This window comes from Quercus lobata, chromosome 8, assembly GCF_001633185.2.
Source record: "Quercus lobata isolate SW786 chromosome 8, ValleyOak3.0 Primary Assembly, whole genome shotgun sequence".
In the NCBI taxonomy this organism is placed as follows: domain Eukaryota; kingdom Viridiplantae; phylum Streptophyta; class Magnoliopsida; order Fagales; family Fagaceae; genus Quercus; species Quercus lobata.
This window is the reverse complement of record NC_044911.1, coordinates 4,620,620-4,641,343: the sequence shown is the minus strand read 5'-3', so window position 1 is coordinate 4,641,343 and position 20,724 is coordinate 4,620,620. Positions and strand designations below refer to the sequence as shown.

Genomic DNA, 20,724 nt, shown 5'->3' with positions numbered 1-20,724 from the left:
CATAGGGTTCAACAAGCAATTGATATTTCATGATCAAGAGCGTAGTACTATTTTTAGTATTGATTCTTATATATCGTATTAACAATTGAAAGATGATTGTGAGAAGAAATCTCTATTTGATAAGACTTCTTCCCATACCTAAGAATTTCATTGGACCCAGAAATGATACATTGTAAGACTCTTTTGGCTTTTCCAATATCAATAGGTTGTGTTTCGCTCTTGTATCTTCCAAAAGGAAAAAAGATCTCTAAGGGCCGTTTCTTGGATCCAAAAGAGAGTACTTGGGCTCTATTTGACTAGACTTCTTCCTATACCTATAAAACATTGTTTAAAGATTATGTTTTAACTTTTAAATCTTACAGATATCATATAAATGTTCTCCCAGATGTTAGCAGGTACACTGAAAATTTCAGACGAGTTAAATGTGCACTCCACCTTGAATCTTAGATGTTATGTACTCTTTTGACAAAAAGGATAGTGAATGCACAGACAATGCTTCAATCTCAAATTTCACCCCTCTTTGCAGCATCAACTCTAGTTCCAACCTTTCATGATAAGGTAAAACTTCAGAATCTGTGTAGTCCAGGCAAACAAGGATAACAGAAGAATGGCAGGTTATTTTACAGAATTTTACCTCCATCTTGGGACTTCTCTTTGCAGGTAGCATCTATTTAGCATAGCTTCAGCTTTCTTCTTGTCTGGCAGGAATATCAAGAACCTTGGCAGAAGACTACAAACATAAGAAAGCCAATCTGAAACGCTCCAAGTATCATCTCTCACCTTCTGCTGTCAGAGGAAGGAAACATTGCTGTGGAAGACAGTATTTCTCAGAATCCGAAGGAGAAACTCCAAGCCAGCATACCTCTGGGCAACACAGTTGCTTTGCATCATAGGCCATTTGCTAACAAAATAGAAGTGTAAGAGAAAAAAAAATACTTGTCAACTTTTCAAAAAAATTGGAAATTTACATGGTTCTTAGAGTTTCATATACACGGTCCTAGACTCCTAGTGCCAGTATATATGTTGTTTAGCTTGTTCAAGTGGATGATAAATAAACAACAATATCATTAACAATTTAATAAGCCTAACCATTGAACCAAACCGATATGTGGTCAGAATGTCAAAGCCATATGGATCACAATCGACCAAACAATAGGTAGGTAGACACAACTTTTCAATGAGCAGCCGCAAAAACCTATTGGTACAAATGCATATATTCACAGAAATCCCAAATAGACACATGAAAACAAAATGATAAGTGACATATATGGCAATATGATGAAAAACATTGTAAAATAAAAGTGAAAGTTTTCACCTTCTGGTGGGGATATCTGGATAGCCTCTTCCCTGTGAAAAAAATGGTCAAAAAGGATTTTGAAATGAGCCTAATGACTTAAGGAAGAGCTTACAGTGATGACAATGCAATGGTTTGCATTGCAGAACTGGTCATTAGCTAATCACTCAAATACTGCATATCATTAATAATTTAGTGAAAATTAAGGAAGAATGTTAGAACTTAGAATTTGTGCTTCCTATAAGTATAACCAGTATAATTGCTAACCTGATTCCTTCTCCACAACTAGAATGTAGTCAGCAACACTAATAATGTCTACATGCAAGAATTAGGAAAATTTAAATTATCTACTATACAATAAAAAATCCTTGCACCTAATGCATAGGAAAAAAATAGATAAATCTTATTGCCAATGCCTGCATCAATTATAAACATAGATTGGTCTCAATTGTCCTGCATATTATCTTAGTAATTGGAACAGTGATGGGGTAGGCCTGCAATAAAACCGGTTCAGACATATTTTAATTGGAGACAATTAAATAACCATACCAGCTCCTGTTCTTACCATGTTAGGACGATTTATGCAATCAAACTTCCTTCCACCTTCTAAGAATCTTATCCAGCCCATCACCAACCTGTAACAGAAATATTGGGATCAACAAACTTTAACAGTTAAGCACATTGGATACTACAGCAAAATCAACACAGCATATTATGGGTCAAAGGGTCAGCTATGTAGTTGAGAAAACTCAAGAATGAAAAAACAGTGTGAAGAACTATTTAAGTGTTAAAGTACTATCGCTCATCCAGAGCCAAACCCCCCCCCCCCCCCCTCTCTAAAGGACCATTTAATCCCCTTCACAAAAGAGGGTTTATTATTATTATTATATATATTTTTTACTTGAAGAAAGGTCTGCCTTGTTGGAGTCCAATGGTACACAAACTGAGGGTAGATCTGAAAATTTTATGATCACTGGAAATAATTAGTTTGGCATATAGAAATTATTAGCTATGCCTAATGAATGCCATATATCCAAAAATTTATAAACTACTCATGTTGATAATCATTCAGTTAAACGTATATTACATGTCAGTTGCTATAAAAATCCTATGACATGAGTGGCTATAATAATCCAATGACGTGGAAAGATATGATATATTCACCCAGTAACACATATATGCTATTGGCAAACAACACTTTTGAAAACGATCTTAGAAAGAGAATTCAGACAGAAAAAAATTATGATTGTCTACTTATCTTAAAAGGACTGAGTGTGATCCCAAGTACCTACCCATTGCCTACAGAAACCTGCCAAAGGAGACAAGATATAAATGTCCCAATAAGTGTAAGTTCCTTGTAACTGACAACAAAGTGACAGAGGTTTTACAAAAATTTGAGGCTAGTGCAGCCATGCACTTGGAAATTTTTTAAGCCTTCACCCAATTTGTTCGGTTTAAACCACAAAGGCTTTATACACTCCAGCAGAACCAAAAAACGAATTAGCAATATTCAGGTGAAAAAGAAAGCATAAGGAAAACACCTACCACATTTAGATTGTGGCGACTGCATTGCATAAGGATGCATATGTCATTGATTGCCCGGTCTACAACTGACTGTTCTGGATTGCAGAATAAGCAGAAGATATCTAAGAAAGCAACGTCATTCAAGCAGACAAGGACTGAAATCTATGGAAGAAAATTTAATACTATCTAATTTTAAGTTCAGATTTCTCCAAAATATCTAAGTGCTGACTTATGCCCTTTAAAATAACTGACAATTTTGACAAATGGAGACCTAAGCACAATCAAAGATATCAAATTATCACTCATAAAGTTCTCCCCATGACGATGCCTGTGACTTTCTTTAACATAAAGTGATTGCACAAAGTATATATATATATATATATATTTTTTTTTTTTTTTGATTAGTCATTGCACAAAGTATATATTAAGGGCAGATACTCAAATTTGTTCCACTGAACATGCATTTTTCAGATTCCTATCACAGTAATAGGGAAACTTGAATATAAATCTCACAAAACGCAAGACTACAAGACCAAAAATTTTAAGTTATAAAAAGAAATATCATTTGAAATTTGGACTGAAGCTTAATTCAGATTTACCTGAAAATACAGATGGATGCATGTAATATATATCTCTCTTGGACCCATGCCGATTTTCTTGCAGAAGTTGCTGAACAATCAATAGCACTCTTAGCAAGACATCTGAAATAGAATTCAATAACTCATCAATAGTTGGATAGTATTCCATACAATTGAGGACTCATTGTAAGGTTCTCACAAGTGGTTAAGGTCAAAACCCACTCACCGAACCTATGCACATGGTTTTCCCTTTGAAGTGTGAGAATTTCCTTCCCATTTGGCAAAACAGAGCTGCAACAGCTGCATACAACAATAAAAATTAAACCTTATTTCCAAAATGTTACTATTGCATACAACAATAGTGACATTTTCAACTACATCCCAATCATGCTTGATGAATTTAACGACAAATGCTAGTTACCTCGTCTTAAATTTTCCTTATCTATGAAATCCACCTAAAATACTGTGTCCCTTTTTATTCAAAGGTCTGGCTTGCATCCAATGCACTGGATGCACCGCATACAATAGACGGACACATGGCATGTCTACCTTGTGTTCACAGGCCAAATCTTGTGAAGCAGAGTCACAAACTAGATGTGCGACATATAAAAAGATGTGGCGTGTTTATCTAGTGGCTAATGTGCAAAGACACTAGATGCGGGCCAAACCAAATCTCAAGCAATAGACAAACAATAGATGCACCACATATAAAGAGACGGACATGTGGCGCATCCATCTCACATCCATTGCACAAAGGCATTGGATGCAAGCCAAATCCTATGCTTTCAATGAAAACTAGAATATAAAGAGATGGACACGTGACACGTCCATCGATCTCACATCAAAATGTGCGAAGGCATTGGACCCTAGCCAAATCCGGTTCATTTGATGAACACCACGTGGCGCGTCCATCTTGTGTCCAATGCCGTAATCACAACTTCCTTGTGATTAGCCTACTATTAAAATTCATTAATTTTGATAGCAACAAAACACAAATAATAATAATAATCACTATTTTTCCATAGAACAATAACCAAATTCTCATCTAAACCTACAAATTCCTTCGCACATATCTCATTTCAACCAAATAATTAGAAATTCTACAAAACAGTGGTGTTTTTTCTTTGAATCAATTTTCGAAAACCTAAATACGATCATCAATCACTAATAATAATAATAATAACAATAATTACTATTTTGCTATAGTGTAATAACCAAATTCTCACCTAAACCTACAATTCCTTCATGCATATTTTCTGCTAAAAAAATTAAGGAACAAGAATTTTTTTTTTTTACAAAAAATCGCAATTAGGAGCTAAAAATGTGTGAATTTTTCAAAAACTAGGAAGATACTCTACAAAACGGTGCCGTTTTTGAACTTCAAATCAAAATTTGGAAACCTAAATACGATCATCAATCACTAATAATAATAATAATAATAATAACTCTTTTGCTATAGTGTAATAACCAAATTCTCATCTAAACCTACACTTCCTTCACGCGTATTTCCGTTTAAAAAAAAATTAAGGAACAAGAATTTTTTACAAAAATTCGCAATTAGGAGCTAAAAATGTGTGAATTTTTCAAAAACTAGGAAGATATTCTACAAAACGGTGCCGTTTTTGAACTTCAAATCAAATTTTCAAAACCTAAATACGATCATCCGTGCAATTGAAAGAGAAGAAACCGAACCAGTTTGCGTGAGGATTCGTGCAGTGAACTCTGAACCGATCGATGAGAACGATCGATGACCGTCCGATGCTCAGATCTCGTACTATAGCTCGAGTGAACTCTGAAAATTAAAAGAAACCATAAATTATAAGAATTTGAATTGTTGATTACAGTGTGATTGAAGAATGTGAATGTATTTCAATGCGTTTTTTTTTTTTTAATTGAAATTGAATTTTCTGACTTCTGATTTTTCGTAACAAATCGCAGCGCTGTGAGCTCCCACGGTTTCCCTCCATTTTTGCTTTCTGTGACTGTGAGTACGATTTTTTCAAATTTTAGATTTTCATTTTCTGGATATTTATACGTAGATTCCAACCCGGAATCATGCTGTAAAAAAGTCGGGTCGACCCGGTTTAAAGCTTGGTTACTTATTTTGTTACTATTATCCTATAGCCCAAAAAGTTTTTTTTTTTTTTTTTTTTTTTTTTCTTCTTATAAGTTCAAATATTGCGATTGGTGAGAAACAAAAAATGAAATAAATTTTGTTTTAATCACAATAAATCATGTCAATAATTATGAAAAATAATGTCTCTAACATTACTCCTCTTTTTTTTTGATAATCAACATTACTCATTTATTATTGATTTACAACACAAATTAATTATATATCTTATTTTGTAAAGTATATAAATGAAAATTTATTTCATTATTTTCTTTATTTTTTTTTTTTTTTTTTGAGGATTCAATTAAATGAAAATAAAATTAAAGAACTGAAATGAATTTTAATCAAACTTAATAATTAAACTACATTGTTTTGTGATTATAGCAACAACTTTTTAAAAAGATTGTGGATGAAAGAACCACATTAGTAACATTTTTATAATTGATGAAATTATCAAAATTAAAAGTTTAGAAAAAAAAATTACTCCAAATTTAGAGAGTACAACTTGAACTTTAATGATTGCTAGTAAACCTTGGTATGGTCACTAATATTAACTAATAAGAAGTAAAAATTAAGACATCATAAGTATAAATTGAATTTAGTAAACAACCAACCTAATGAACCAAAATAGCCAAGCAGCTTGTGACTATGTAACACTATTCACATAGTGTTTCCAAAGTAGATGTCAGTATTGGTTCAATTGCACCATCAAGTATGGCTTTGAGTCTAGCATTTTTCAAGGCATCAAAGACGAACCTCCTTGTGGTGCATTTTTGAGTCAGGAAATTCACATTGAAGTAAATTTAGTCCAAAAACTAGTGTATAGACTATAGACTACACAAAATAAAGAAAACATTAAAAGAAAAAAAATGATCACCAAATAATTTTTCAACATTTTAAAAATCAGCATTAGAGAAATAAAGCAAACATTAACATTATTCGTACTACATAATCTTTTTCCGCTCTCCTTCTTTTTCGGTTTCGTCACTCAATCTAACAATCTCACTATACATTATGCTCAGATGTTAATGTTACGTTCATCAAAAAAAAAAAAAAAAAAAAAAAGCACGTTAATGTTATAAACTAATAAGAAAATACTAGACACATCCTAGTGTACACATTTGGATATCATGACTTGAAGTCATGATTTTTGTGTATTTTAAACGTATGTATAAGAATCAATGGTGGAGTCAGAATTTTGGTTTAGGGGAGGAAGATTTTTCCATATCCAGTGTTAGAGTTGAAATTTAATAGTTATTGATACCCATTTTTGCAACACATTTTGTACAAGCCCGATTCAACCAAACCCGACTTCCTTGTGGGCTCAATTCATGTATTATATTTTATTTTATTCTTTTAAGCATGACCCAAGCCCATGCGACTTATGGGAGAAATTGAGGAAGTGTGGTTTGGAGGGTATGGGTCGGTTCCTTTTAGACCTTTAAACGTATGTATAAGAATCAATGGTGGAGTCAGAATTTTGGTTTAGGGGAGGAAGATTTTTCCATATCCAGTGTTAGAGTTGAAATTTAATAGTTATTGATACCCATTTTTGCAACACATTTTGTACAAGCCCGATTCAACCAAACCCGACTTCCTTGTGGGCTCAATTCATGTATTATATTTTATTTTATTCTTTTAAGCATGACCCAAGCCCATGCGACTTATGGGAGAAATTGAGGAAGTGTGGTTTGGAGGGTATGGGTCGGTTCCTTTTAGACCTTTTACATGAGCCCAACACATACGTGCTACCAAGTGGGCAAAGGACACTAGTAGCACCTTAAGCTCATGGAGGAGGTCTTGTACCCGAAATTTCTACCCCAAAACAGTTTTTATGCTCTGGGTGACTGTGGCCCAAAGTTTCTACCCAAACCCCTCCCCCCTTTTTTTCCTTTAAACACAGTTGGCTCCCATTAGCCAACTCCATCTGCTAGCCCTCACTTAGGTGAGCTTCTTAATAGTCTGAAATTTCTGACCAAAGGCAACCAATTAGAGCAAACCCATTTTATTTCCAAAATCATGCTAAAAGCATACTAAACTCTTCCCTAAACAAAGGCAACCCAAGCTAAAACACCAAAATAGTATCATAGGGGATAAAAGCTTCTTCCATTACTCAAAAACTAGTCAAGAGCAACACCATAAACTCTATATAAAGCTTTCTTTTCAGCTCATAAAGGGGGGAGCCACGTTCTACCCACATACTTGAAACTTTAGAGCAAAACCCCATTCAGCCAGTTAACAATCTCACAATTCTGAAGTTTAGGGGTGGAAATATGGGTACAAGGGAACCTTCCATCTCTACCTCACAACCTCTCTTAATTTCCTCTTCTTGGTGATTGTGGGTTGAAGTTTCAGGCCTGTTGAACCACGTTTTCCCCATAGAGCTGAAACTTGAGAGCAAAAATCCACTGAGCCAGGAAACATTCTCACAATTCTAAACCTTAGGGGTGGAAATATGGGTACATGGGAACCTTCTCTCTCTTCCTCACAACCTCTCTCATTTCCCTCTTCTTGGTGACTATGGGTCGAAGTTTCAGACCTGTTATGTTTTTATACTTTTTCTGCACTTTTCACTACAAGAAAACTGAGCAATTGCGGCGGACCTATTGCGGCGGGTGCAAAAACCGCCGCTATATGTCGCCTATTGCGGCGCATTTTCAGCCCGCCGCTATACATGAGATCTATTGCGGCGTTCTATATGCCCGCAGCAATAGCTCTAGTATTTTGCGGCGCATTACAGCGGCGGGCCAATGACCCGCCGCAATAGACCTGTTTTAGCGGCATTATACTTAGAAATAGCGGCGGGTAAATGACCCGCCGCTATAGTACGCCGCAAAAAGGAGTACATACTGCGGCGGGTCATTCACCCGCCGCAATAGACCTGTTTTAGCGGCATTAACCTTAGATATAGCGGCGGGTTGGACCGCCGCAATAGACATTTAAATTTCCCTCTATTTTTTTACCTTCCCACTTAAAGATCAAATAGTAAATTATACCCGATTGACATGAAAATTGGCATGCATGTTAAGAACATATAAGAAATGTGATCCAACGGTTGGATTTTCAAAATTTGAATTCAACAATAAGTTATTGGTTGGTGTAATATTTTTTAGAGTTACATCAAGTGTAACTAGAATCCAACGATATATTTCTTAATTTGATGTGAATTTTGACAAATTTACCGTTAGATTATATTATCTTCATATATTTTTCATGCATACAAAATTTCAAGGTGATAAAAGATTAATAGTCATGTCATCAATCAATTATTTAAATTCAAGTTTTTGTAATTTAAAATAACGCATAAAAGATGAGTTTAAAGTTCAAATGGTAAATTACACCCGATTGGCATGAAAATTGACATGCATGTTAAGAAAAAATATAAAATGTGATCCAACGGTTAGATTTTCAAAATGTGAATTCAACAATAAGTTATTGGTTGGTGTAGCATTTTTTAGAGTTACATCAAGTGTAACTTGAACCCAACCTTATATTTCTTAATTTGATGTGAATTTTGACAAATCTACCGTTAGATTACATTATCTTCATATATTTTTCATGCTTAAAAAATTTCAAGGTGATCAAAGATAGATAGCGATGTCATCAATCAATTGTTTAAATTCAAGTTTTTGTAGTTTAAAATAACACATAAAAGATGAGTTTAAATATCAAGGGGTAAATTACATCCGATTGGCAAGAAAATTGGCATGCATGTTAAAAACATATAGAAAATGTGATCCAATGGTTGGATTTTCAAAATATGAATTCAACAATAAGTTATTGGTTGGTGTGACATTTTTTTGAGTTACATCAAATGTAACTTAAACCCAACCCTATATTTCTTAATTCGATGTGAATTTTGACAAATCTTCCGTTAGATTACATTATTTTCATATATTTTTCATGCTTACAAAATTTCAAGGTGATCAAAGATTTATAGCTATGTCATCAATCAATTGTTTAAATTCAAGTTTTCGTAGTTTAAAATAATGCATAAAAGATAAGTTAAAGATCAAAGGGTAAATTACATCCGATTGGTAAGAAAATTGGCATGCATGTTAAAAATATATAGAAAATGTGATCGAATGGTTGGATTTTCAAAATCTGAGTTCAACAATAAGTTATTGGTTGGTGTGACATTTTTTTGAGTTACATCAAATGTAACTTAAACCCAACCCTATTTTTTTAATTCGATGTGAATTTTGACAAATCTACCGTTAGATTACATTATTTTCATATATTTTTCATGCTTACAAAATTTCAAGGTGATCAGAGATTTATAGCTATGTCATCAATCAATTATTTAAATTCAAGTTTTCGTAGTTTAAAATAATGCATAAAAGATAAGTTAAAGATCAAAGGGTAAATTACATCCGATTGGCAATAAAATTGGCATGCATGTTAAAAACATATAGAAAATGTGATCCAACGGTTGGATTTTCAAAATCTGAGTTCAACAATAAGTTATTGGTTGATGTGACATTTTTTAGAGTTACATCAAGTGTAAATTGAACCCAACCCTATATTTCTTAATTCAATGTGAATTTTGACAAATCTACCGTTAGATTACATTGTCTTCATATATTTTTCTTGCTTACAAAATTTCAAGATGATCAAAGATTAATAGCGATGTCATCAATCAATTGTTTAAATTCAAGTTTTTGTAATTTAAAATAACGCATAAAAAGAGTTATAAGATCAAAAGGTAAATTACATCCGATTGGCATGAAAATTGGCATGCACGTTAAGACCATATAAAAAATGTGATCAAATGGTTGGATTTTCAAAATATGAATTCAAAAATAAGTTATAGGTTGGTGTGACATTTTTTTAAAGTTACATCAAATGTAATTTGAACCCAACCCTATATTTCTTAATTCAATATGAATTTTGAGAAATCTATCGTTGGATTACATTATCTTCATATATGTTTCATGCTTACAAAATTTCAAGGTGATCAGAGATTTATAGCCATGTCATCAATCAATTGTTTAAATTCAAGTTTTTGTAGTTTAAAATAACGCACAAAAAGAGTTAAAAGATCAAAAGGTAAATTACATCCGATTGGCATGAAAATTGGCATGCATGTTATGAACAAATAGAAAATGTGATCCAACGGTTAGATTTTCAAAATGAAAATTTAATAATAAGTTATTGGTTGGTGTAACATTTTTTAGAGTTACATCAAGTGTAACTTGAACCCATCCTTTCATTACACTCTTCAAATCCAACGATTAGATTTCAAATCTAAGTATGGTGCGTGATTAACATGTGCTATGTACTTGAATGGTTATATTCTCTCAATCTAACTATCTAATTAGTCATATTATTATTTTTTTTTTTAAAAATGTAAATGTAGTTAGTCTCATATTAAAATTCTTACATAAATTTAATAATAGCTATGATCATTTTTTTTTAAATTTTTAATAAGATAGAACGTGTGATAATTTTTGTTTTTGTGGTTTTTTTTTTTTTTTTTTTTTGTTGAGAAAGTTGTGTGGTGAATTATATTGAGTACATGCGATTGTTTTTTGTTTTTAAATTTTATTTCATAGCTAATTAATATTAGATTCTTAATATTTTGCACTCATTAACTCACTTAGATATATAGATGTGTTTGATTCATGTACAATTACAAAATGCATAACAAAATGGTAATTCCTAGTAAAAAATGGTAATTAATTAAACATTGTCTTATTTTATTTTTATTTTTATTTTTTTCCTCAAAATAAATCTGTCTTCTTTTATTTTTCCCACCCAAAATTTCCCAAAATTTTGTTTCCCTCCTAACATGTTTCACTTATAGCTTTGTCCCCCCTAAAGCCAAAATCTGACTAATATTACCATAAAATATTAAATAATACTATTTATATTAAATATAAATATAAAAATAAAATAATACTATTTATATTAAATATAAATATTAAATAATACTATTCATATTAAATATAAATATTAAATAATACTGTTTATAAACTATTTAGTGAAATGTACAATTATATATTAATATAGGTAAAATGTATTCATAATCGTAAGTTACCTTAGTGGTTTACACTTTACACACATCCCAGTAGCCTTTCAGGGTCCTGTCCAAGGTTCTAAACTCCACAACCGCGCCTTTTTTTTTTTATTTTTTTTATTTTTTATGTTACTATTATCAAAACTACGTCGTTTTGATTCTATTTAAAACACAACATAAAACCCTACACGTTTCTCCTTCAGCCGCCCCCCCTAGTTCCCATTTCCCTAACCCTTTTCATTTTCTCTCTCTCTCTGCAATTCGTTTCCGTCAAATATTCGCCACTCTATCATCATCATCGTCTCGTCGAGATTCTCGTGATTTTATCGATCTTCATCGCAACACCGCCATGAATCCCGAATAGTAAGCTTATTATTCATCCTCTGTTTTTTTTTTTTTTTTTTTTTTTTTGTCCATTTCTCACTTTAACGTTTGTCTTTTTTTCTATTAATTTCCGTGTTTCTCTCAATTTATATAAATTTTGGTCCAATTCTTTTTAGATCTGTGATGGTTCTTTGTTCAATATCTTGAAATTTTAGCGAATTGAGCTGATTGGTTTAGCTTAAAATTCGAAAGCTGAATTTGAATTTTCTGAGATCGGTAAGCCTCATATGGTGCCCTGTAAGGTCACCGGAAAGTGTGGTTCCGTTACTGTTCGTATGGTTCCTGCTCCTCGTGGTGCCGGAATTGTGGCCGCTAGGGTTCCAAAGAAGGTTAGCTTTTTCTCTATCTTCTCTTTTTGTTTCATTCATGATATATTGGGATTTGAATTGATAAGATTTATTTATTATTATAGTGATATGTTATTGTCTGCACTATTGATTCAATATTTGTTCTATTGTTGGTCTAGGTTTAATTGGATTGCCTGAGGGTCCATTTCACTTCTTAGATTTGTAATATCTAGTCACTCTCTTTTTCCCTCTACTCTTGAAGGGTATTATTAACTTTCAATTTTATTTGTTTGGAGGTAAGATGGCCGTTATGTATATGATTATTAAAAAAAAATGTCGAATGAGAGATGTGAAAGGTATTTTTAAAGATGTAATGTGCTATTTATAAATCTATGGATCATAATGGTCTGTATTTGAAATTGAATGGATATGCACACTTTGGTCTAGATAGTGAGTGAGTTGAGGGTGTTGTATACATTGGCCTACGACCATGGCACTACTTATGATTTAACTATTAAATTAGATATAATATTTAATTCATGAAAAAAAAAAACCTGATTTAACTATCAAATTTGATGTAGTATTTTATCCATGAAAAAAAAAATGGTATTCTTTAATTACTTGGGCTCCTTTTCTTGTGGTCTGATGACTCTGATCAGCTTTGGCTATGCAATTATTTTGTCTCCATATTTTCTTACTTTAGTTGTCCCTACTCCATAAAGTAAATGACATTTTGTATTATTTAGATATTGATATTATGTGTCAAGCAATATCATGTAGTACATTAGGTTCTCTAATTAAATTCAAAAGTATAACTATATTGAATTTGATGATATTTAGAAACAACACTATTTTTATCTTATAGAGGAATATTAGTAGTTTATATTGTACTATCAATTTTCCTATCTATATCTATACACACACATATAAAGATGTGGTGTCCTAGTCTTTAACTCTATGCCCATGAAATACCTTGTGTACGCATATAAGTACACATTCAGGACTTCTTTTTTTTTCTTTTTGGTCACACATCTATACTTTTAATTCCTTTTCTCCATCGTGACCTTATGTTCTAGGATCAATTGTTTATAACAAATCGGTTAAGAGATTTGCTAAAGCCTTAAAGTAAAATGTGGTTTAGCCAGTATAACATAGTGCACTGGAGCAACATTTATTTATTTTTTTGTATTCAATGTAAACTTTAGTAACATGTTAAGAGATAATGTGACTTTCATATGAGCATTATATTGCTAAATACAGGTGGTAGAAGGTATTTACTATTGTGACTTGATTTCCTCCTGTTAGGCTTGTCAACCATAACATTTGATATTAATTTTTAAGATTTAAACTTGATATTGTGCTTATTTGCACAAGCACTTGTCAATTTTGTTTCTTCTTAATACGAATTAATAGACATGAACTTGGGACAATTTGGACATACTTCAGGATAAGTTTATTTGTTCTCTATTTAGTCTTTGATGTTGTTAAAAATGAAAATTTAATCTAATAACTCTATTGGAGATGAAAATTTAGTCTTTGATGTTGTTTACTTCCTTGATAAGGATTTTCATGACTTGAGCTAAATGAATCTTGTTTCATGCTTACAGCTAGTTACCAGAGTTTACAATGATGAACTAGCCCTAGATACCTACATACGCTCAGATCTCTATGGTACCTGCAATCAAGTCAAGTAAGTCATAATCTGTGTGTAACAACATTGGTATCAAGATGATGTGCTCAAAATAAAATTCTCAAAATTCTGTGCCACAATGGTAATAGACAGTAACTAACAAAAAAGAAACAAAATTAACCTTTTTATTCATTTGAGAAAGGAAATAGGATATCAAACTGGTTCATTTCAAAGGCTTTTATGTGCTGGTTCATTGTTGCATAAACTTTAGGAACCCAAAACTCAATAGTTTTCTGTTGACTATAAGTTCAATTGTAGGATGAAGTTTAAAATTCATTTAATATCTCAATTATTCTTAATATTTGGTAGTACATGAACACTTCAAATGTCTTAACACATGTTGGATACAAGTGATGTGAACACTTTGAATGTTTGGATGATTCATATTACTTAGTGGTGCGGACACCAGATCAATGCTAATTGATTCCATTGGACCAGATTGTTGCTAATGGTGTTGGATGCTATTATGGGGTTTGATTTCCATTTTGATTATGAGCTGATCTTTCTTCCTTATTTTATGTAATTTGGGAGTCTTATTTAAAGGCCCCAGAGAAAAGTTATCGGTACACACCTGTTTTGATGAATAAAATTTTGTTGGAATTTTTAATTGGCTGGGTGTTGACTCCAAGTAACCCTAGTTGCTGACTCCTAGGTTTTCTATCTTTGTTGTTCTTTTGTTTTCCCTCTGAACATTTGTTTTGCTTTTGCATCACTTAGTCTTCTAGTTGGAATTAGCCATTGCTTTTAAATTTGTTGTTACTGTGTTTTTTATTCATGTCTTTGTATCATATGATGCATCTAATATATAGAAATATACACAATGGTGATTCTTTTATTGAAAGGATGATATGTTCAAATTTCATTATTCAGGAATTGTTCAAATCCAAAAATCAAAGGTGCAGTCGTGTTTCATGAGCAAGGCCCTCTGCTATTTGATTACAGTATATGCTGCCTCAACCACACATGGGCTTTCTCAGGATTTCCTGATGTGAAATCCATCATGGATGTAATCGGTCCTTATCTCAATGACTTGGAACTGGGCGTTAATATTGTACCAACAATGCAGTACAGCTTCAGTGGATTTTTGACTGTATGATTGCTCCTTTACCTTTTTACTACTTTCAAAGTACACTTTTATTCTTTATAGTAGTTCAGTTGTTAAAGGAATTTTCTAGTTTAGTGTAACCTGATAGTGGTTTATGGTCCTGTTCCTAGACTGTAATGATTTTAAATCATATAGTTAACAGATTTGGTTTATAAATAGTTTCTACAATTTTCTTATATTTAAGAATCACTTATGCCAATTAAGTTCTGCAAATGTGATTATTATTGATAATATACCGTTACATGGGGTCCTTTTTATAGAAGAGTTGGTTTCAAGAAGACCTTTTGTCATTTGTGAGGTTCATGGCACTCAAATGGAAGAGTGTAAGTGTTGCCATGCGTATTACTTATAAAGTTATGATCATGATGTGATTTCTTTCACTTTGATTTTAATTTATTTGTTGTAATGCTACCTCAAGTTCCTTTTTTTTCCTTAAAAATTATTTTTTGTATGATTTTTGAACTCTCCATCTACGACCTTCATAACGTATTTACACACACTAAAAAATTATAGTGGTGTAACATGACCAAATGTTACATTATGTGTAACTTGAACCTAACCTACTAAAAAATTATAGTGTTGTAACATGACCATATGTATCAAATTTATTTATTTATTTTTTGCTGTATTATGTTGCATTTTGTTCATTGTTGTGCTCCTAGGTTCATTTCATCACCTAACCTAAGTTGTTTACAACTTATTTTTGCTTGGAGTTGAGCTTAGTTAGGAAAACAAATTTGGAAATTTTATTTAGGAATAAGTTTTAGGAACTTGTAGCTTGGAAAAGGTTTGGGATATTTACCTGTCCTTTAAAATCCTTCTACCATTCCCAATTGGGATATTATGCAAATAAGCCAAGACTCTAGAGAGCTTGCGGCTTCTAGGAGCAGTGATTGGATTAGATTTTTCTGGGTTAGGAGGTGTTTTAACACCTTGAGTTCAAGTTATTATTTTTAGTATTTGGTTTGCCTAGGGTAGCACGTATCATAATATATTTCTATGTTAATATAATGTTAGTTTGGAGACATTTGTGGTGTTATCTAGTTACATTTGTGGTAGGTAATGTCTTAGTGGAGCTAAAGTTATTACAGGATATTTGAAATAGAAATGTGGTTTTAGGACCCAATAGGGGTTAAAAAAAAAAAAAAAAAAAAACTTATAGCGGCGGGCGAAACCGCCGCTAAAAGGTACATAGGGTACGTTGTACATGAAATCCTATAGCGGCGCTTGTTGACCGCCGCTATAGGTGACAACATATAGCGGCGGGCCTATCCCGCCGCTAAAAGGCCATGAGACGGGATGCCAATCTCATATGGCGGCGGTTTTTAGCCCGCCGCAATAGACCAAAAAGCGCCGCTAAATGGTCGATCTATTGCGGCGCTTTTCGTGACCGCCGCAATTTACCTACAGCGGCACTGCAGCACTGGCGGGACGGCCCGCCGCAATAGCACCCGCCGCTATAGGTCAAATGTACCTTTAGCGGCGCTTTTTTGGGCTTTAGCGGCGCTTCTGGCCCGCCGCAGTAGCTTGTTTTTCTTGTAGTGTTTGTTATTGACATTTTGATTCTCTCTTATCAAAGCACCATTAACCTTTTGTTCATCATACATTTGGAATTTTGGGCTTAATTCTCCACAATAAACACCTATAAAGAACCCAAGGGGAGATTTGGGCCGTTTTTGCATTTTCGACCCTTGTTGCAAAAATGTCCCCAACAATAGTCATTGCTATCCTCAAGGTATTCCAAATTCTAAGGTGATTATGAGTTTAAGTATATATTTTAAACAAGTAAAACACATAAACATGAATGAAAAAAGATAAATTAACAGAGAATATTTCATGCTAAATTTGTATTAGGGAACAAAAAATGGTGATCCAACTTTTTAAAATCTCTTATTTATTTTGCTACCTTTACTTATAGCCTGCTTGTAATCCAATAAGGTATTGGTATATCATGAACAAAAGAAGCTTTTTCGACTTAATAACGTTAGAAATATATATATATATATATATAGATATATATATAGAGAGAGAGAGAGAGAGAGAGAGAGAGAGAGAGAGAGAGAGAGAGAGAGAGAGAGAGAGAGAGTTAAAAAGAATACATCTAGGTGTATAATACAAAAAATACTAGAGATAATAATTGATGCGTGACAACAAATCAACATAAGGAAATCATTCACAATACAACAACATTTTAAAGAGGAAATGTAGGTGTAACTTAACCCCGTTGCCAGCTTATGGTACTCCTTGTTTAGCTTTTCGTCTAGATTTTAGTGTGGCACGATTTTAGTGTTAGAAGAAAAATGCATAACTGAGTTTGATGTGGGACTTGGGGTGGGGTTAGGGGGGCAATTGCCCCCTCGTCCACCTTGGTTCTGCCTCTAGTAAGAATGTGTATAATAGAGTGTGTAATAAACACTACCTTAATCTTATTTAGTAGTTTAACTGTAATACTTTCAGTTTTTTATTTGTATATTCTGCCATTCTTAAAGTGTTAGTCAACTTGTTTGCTTTTATTTGTAATTTTCCACTTATGAGACGAATCAAGCCCCACCTCCCAAAGTATTCATATGCCACGATAATTACAGAATTTCGGATGAGAATCCAATGCATAACTTTGTACATGACACATCCTAATATAAATCAAAAAAAGAAAGACAATTGGGTTTAACAAACGTACGTAGTTTAATAGAGATGAATGAAATATATGTTTGAGCTGTCCCTTACTCATTTTCCTATAAAAATATATACATTCGGCCGGCACTAAATTTTTGAGTCCAGATATATGGGCTTGGCTACTTTGATCATGAAACAAAAATCGAAGAAAGTGACAAAAGAACTCTGGAAATACTCATTCCATGAAGTATTTCCCAAGAAAACACTTGGCATATAGTCTTTGTAACGCATGTCAATGTCAACTCACATGCTGTTCATGCTCGTTGTGCACAAAGAAATATGATTGTTGTTGAGGTCAAAATGGAAGGAAAAGTTTTGTTGTGTTTAATTCAGTACATAAACTTTGCTGCTTAAAAAAGGTCACTTTCTTTGATTGAAAAATTGGATGGTATTTACATGAAAAAGGGGATTAACATGCTACCTTTAAACTCTAATGCGTGTATGCTGGTCTATAAATACTAGTTGCTGAATCATCACAATGGCCTTCAATGGTGCTGAGAAGCTTACTACTCTGTCAGGATTGGAAGAGCCTACACCCCAAACAAATAATAGTAAGGAAGATGGTCTTAAGAGAAGAATGTATCACACGTACTGCAAAAGTGCTTCTTCCCTCGCAAATTCTGTTTTTCCAAAGGCAAATGGCACTGCCCCAACTCCTCTATCTGAATCCATTTCTGCAAAACTAGAGCCAGCTTATAAGCAGTAGGCATACTCTTCGGCATCGACATGGTTGTGGGAACTTTGTTCTTCTATTTCTTATCGCCCGATTTCAAGGGGGAGGAAACAAATGGACTTGTTGATTCTATCTACTATGTTGCTTCCACAATGACCACAATTGGGAATGGGGACCTTGTGCCTGATAACGGCTTTACGAAGCTACTCTCCAGTATTTTTGCCTTCATCGGAATGGGACTTGTTTGACTAGTCATGGGCAGAACCGGAGAATTCTTGGCGGCCAAGCAAGAGAAAATCCTAGTGAAAGCCATATATATGCATCATAAAGTTCGTCCAAATGAATTTGAGAAAGAGCTTGAGGCCAACCTAGTTATAAAGAAGCGTATGGTGATCAGTATTGTTACTTCACTGCTTCTATTTGTTGGGACAATTTATCTTACTGTAATCGAGGGATTCAGCTTTATTAATGCATTTTACTGGGTTTGTACTTTGTACTGCTATCACAACCCTCGGCTATCCGGATGAGAGTTTCAAAGATACAAGAGGGCGTATTTTTGCAGTATTTTGGATGTTGTTAAGTACTATGTCTTTGATCCACTTTTTCCTAAACATTATTGAGTTAAAATTTGATTGCAGGCAAATGGCATTGGTCAAGTTAGTTCTTGCTCAGATGACAAAAAATCAAGATCTTGAGGCTGCAGATCTTGATGGTGATAGGGTTGTAAAGTAAGTTGATATTTGGTCAGTTAGGGCCTATTTTTTGCTGATTGTTCTCCTATATCCTCTACTATCTATATGTACAATTTATTTTTTGCTGATTGGTCAATTAGGGTCTAATTTATCCTTTAACTTCTTCATGTCAATAGTTCCAGTGAGTACATCTTATATAAGGTCAAAGAGATGGGGAAGATTACACAAGAAGATATTTCACTTGCAATGAAGGATTTTGAGGACCTTGATCAGTCTGGAAGTTAATCAACATCTGATATCAAGCCTGCTAAGCCATCTCAAACAGACAAGTGAAAGTACTTCAAAGCGAATTGAGTATTGACATCTATGCTAGTGAACATAATATGGGCAAGTCCGTGTCAACACTTCTACATTTGTGTCATTATGTGATGTAAGACAGAAGCAACTATTTAATTTTTGTAATTTATTATTTTTTGTATTCAATTTGTAATTTTCACTATTTTAGGTTTAGGGTTATTGTTTCATTGTTTTTGGGTGCTTTTAATGTTTTTCGGGTCAAATTTGGTTCCTATTATGGTTAGGTATTAATTAAGACTTATTTTAAAATATATTTTCTTGTCTGTCAAGTTTTATGGATCCCTTAGGTCTCCAAGTCTGTAAATGTTTTTTAGTATTATTGATATTAATAGAAATTCAGACTTTTGTCTATTATTTCTCTAGTGGTTTTGTTCCTTGTTTTCTAGAAGTAGACGTGTTTTGATTCTAGTCACTTCTGCATCCCACATCATTATGTTGATAAAAAATATTTTTTTTTTATTGAAAAATATTTTAATTCTAGACATGTTTTTAAGATTTTGATAGTTATTATTTATCTTGAAGAATAAATCTTATAAATAAACATGAAATGTGTGTATAAATGCATATAAATTACCTTAATTAATTATAGTATCTCTCCACTGCGTTTTGTCTTAACTTTTTAAGAATTGTTGTGTTACCGATGCACCGTGTCTTGTGTTGTGTCATGTCATGTCAATATCTATGCTTTATAGATCAAAATTGGTTAAAATATAGTTACAACAAAATCAAAGGATCTTTAACACTATGCATTGGAAGAACACTAGATGCACCACATGTAAAGAGATGAACATGTGGCAAGTCCATCGATCACATGTAAAAATGTGCAGATACATTGGACCCAAGCCAAATCTTAGTTCATTTGATGCACACCACATGGCATGTCCATCTTGTGTCTAGTATCGTAATCACAACACTAAAATACACAAAATCCTGGGTACATGTACAAATAATGGTGCTTGTGGTTCTAAATTCCTAGAGTCAAATTTCTTATTTTCTCCAGTTAGCACCTAGAAGTTCAATACTATTTGCTATAAGCAGCCTTCATAGCCGAATAACAGTTTCATTGTGATTAGCCTATTATAAAAAATTCATTAAATCTTAATAATGACTACCACAAAAACACAATTAATAATCACTATTTTTCCGTATAGCAATGATCACATTCTCATCTAAACCTACAATTCCTTCTAATATTTTTCATTTCAACCATAAATAAAGCCTAATTCTGTTTTTAAATAATGGAGGAACAATAAAATATAATAAAATAAAGAGCAAAAATTAGCTAAGAATAAAAGGTCCTTAGCGAATCAATTAATCACTGAAAATGAAGGAAGT

The 20,724-nt window shown here is 33.0% G+C and overlaps 1 protein-coding gene and 1 pseudogene across 2 annotated transcripts; one reads left to right on the top strand and one right to left on the bottom strand.

Moving 5' to 3' along the window:
* Positions 1 to 691: 691 nt before the first annotated feature.
* On the bottom strand, positions 692 to 5,414 carry LOC115958560 (annotated as a pseudogene).
* Positions 5,415 to 11,713: 6,299 nt separating this feature from the next.
* On the top strand, positions 11,714 to 15,170 carry LOC115958496 (ABC transporter A family member 1-like). 2 transcript variants are annotated; one of them, XM_031076905.1, is made up of 4 exons: positions 11,714 to 11,891; positions 12,068 to 12,241; positions 13,807 to 13,889; positions 14,760 to 15,170. In XM_031076905.1, the coding sequence occupies exons 2-4, from the start codon at positions 12,140 to 12,142 to the stop codon at positions 14,983 to 14,985; spliced, it is 411 nt and encodes a 136-aa protein (XP_030932765.1). In that variant the 5' UTR covers positions 11,714 to 11,891; positions 12,068 to 12,139; the 3' UTR covers positions 14,986 to 15,170. The 2 variants fall into 2 exon arrangements, with proteins under 2 accessions (XP_030932765.1, XP_030932766.1); XM_031076906.1 differs by having other exon boundaries at positions 12,029 to 12,241.
* Positions 15,171 to 20,724: the final 5,554 nt, after the last annotated feature.

Coding starts and splice junctions, on each gene's coding strand:
- LOC115958496 (XM_031076905.1), top strand. CDS start 12,140: ATGGTGCCCTGTAAGGTCACCGGAAAGTGTGGTTCCGTTACTGTTCGT. Junction 12,242..13,806: donor CCGCTAGGGTTCCAAAGAAG/GTTAGCTTTTTC, acceptor TCATGCTTACAG/CTAGTTACCAGAGTTTACAA. Junction 13,890..14,759: donor GGTACCTGCAATCAAGTCAA/GTAAGTCATAAT, acceptor TTCATTATTCAG/GAATTGTTCAAATCCAAAAA.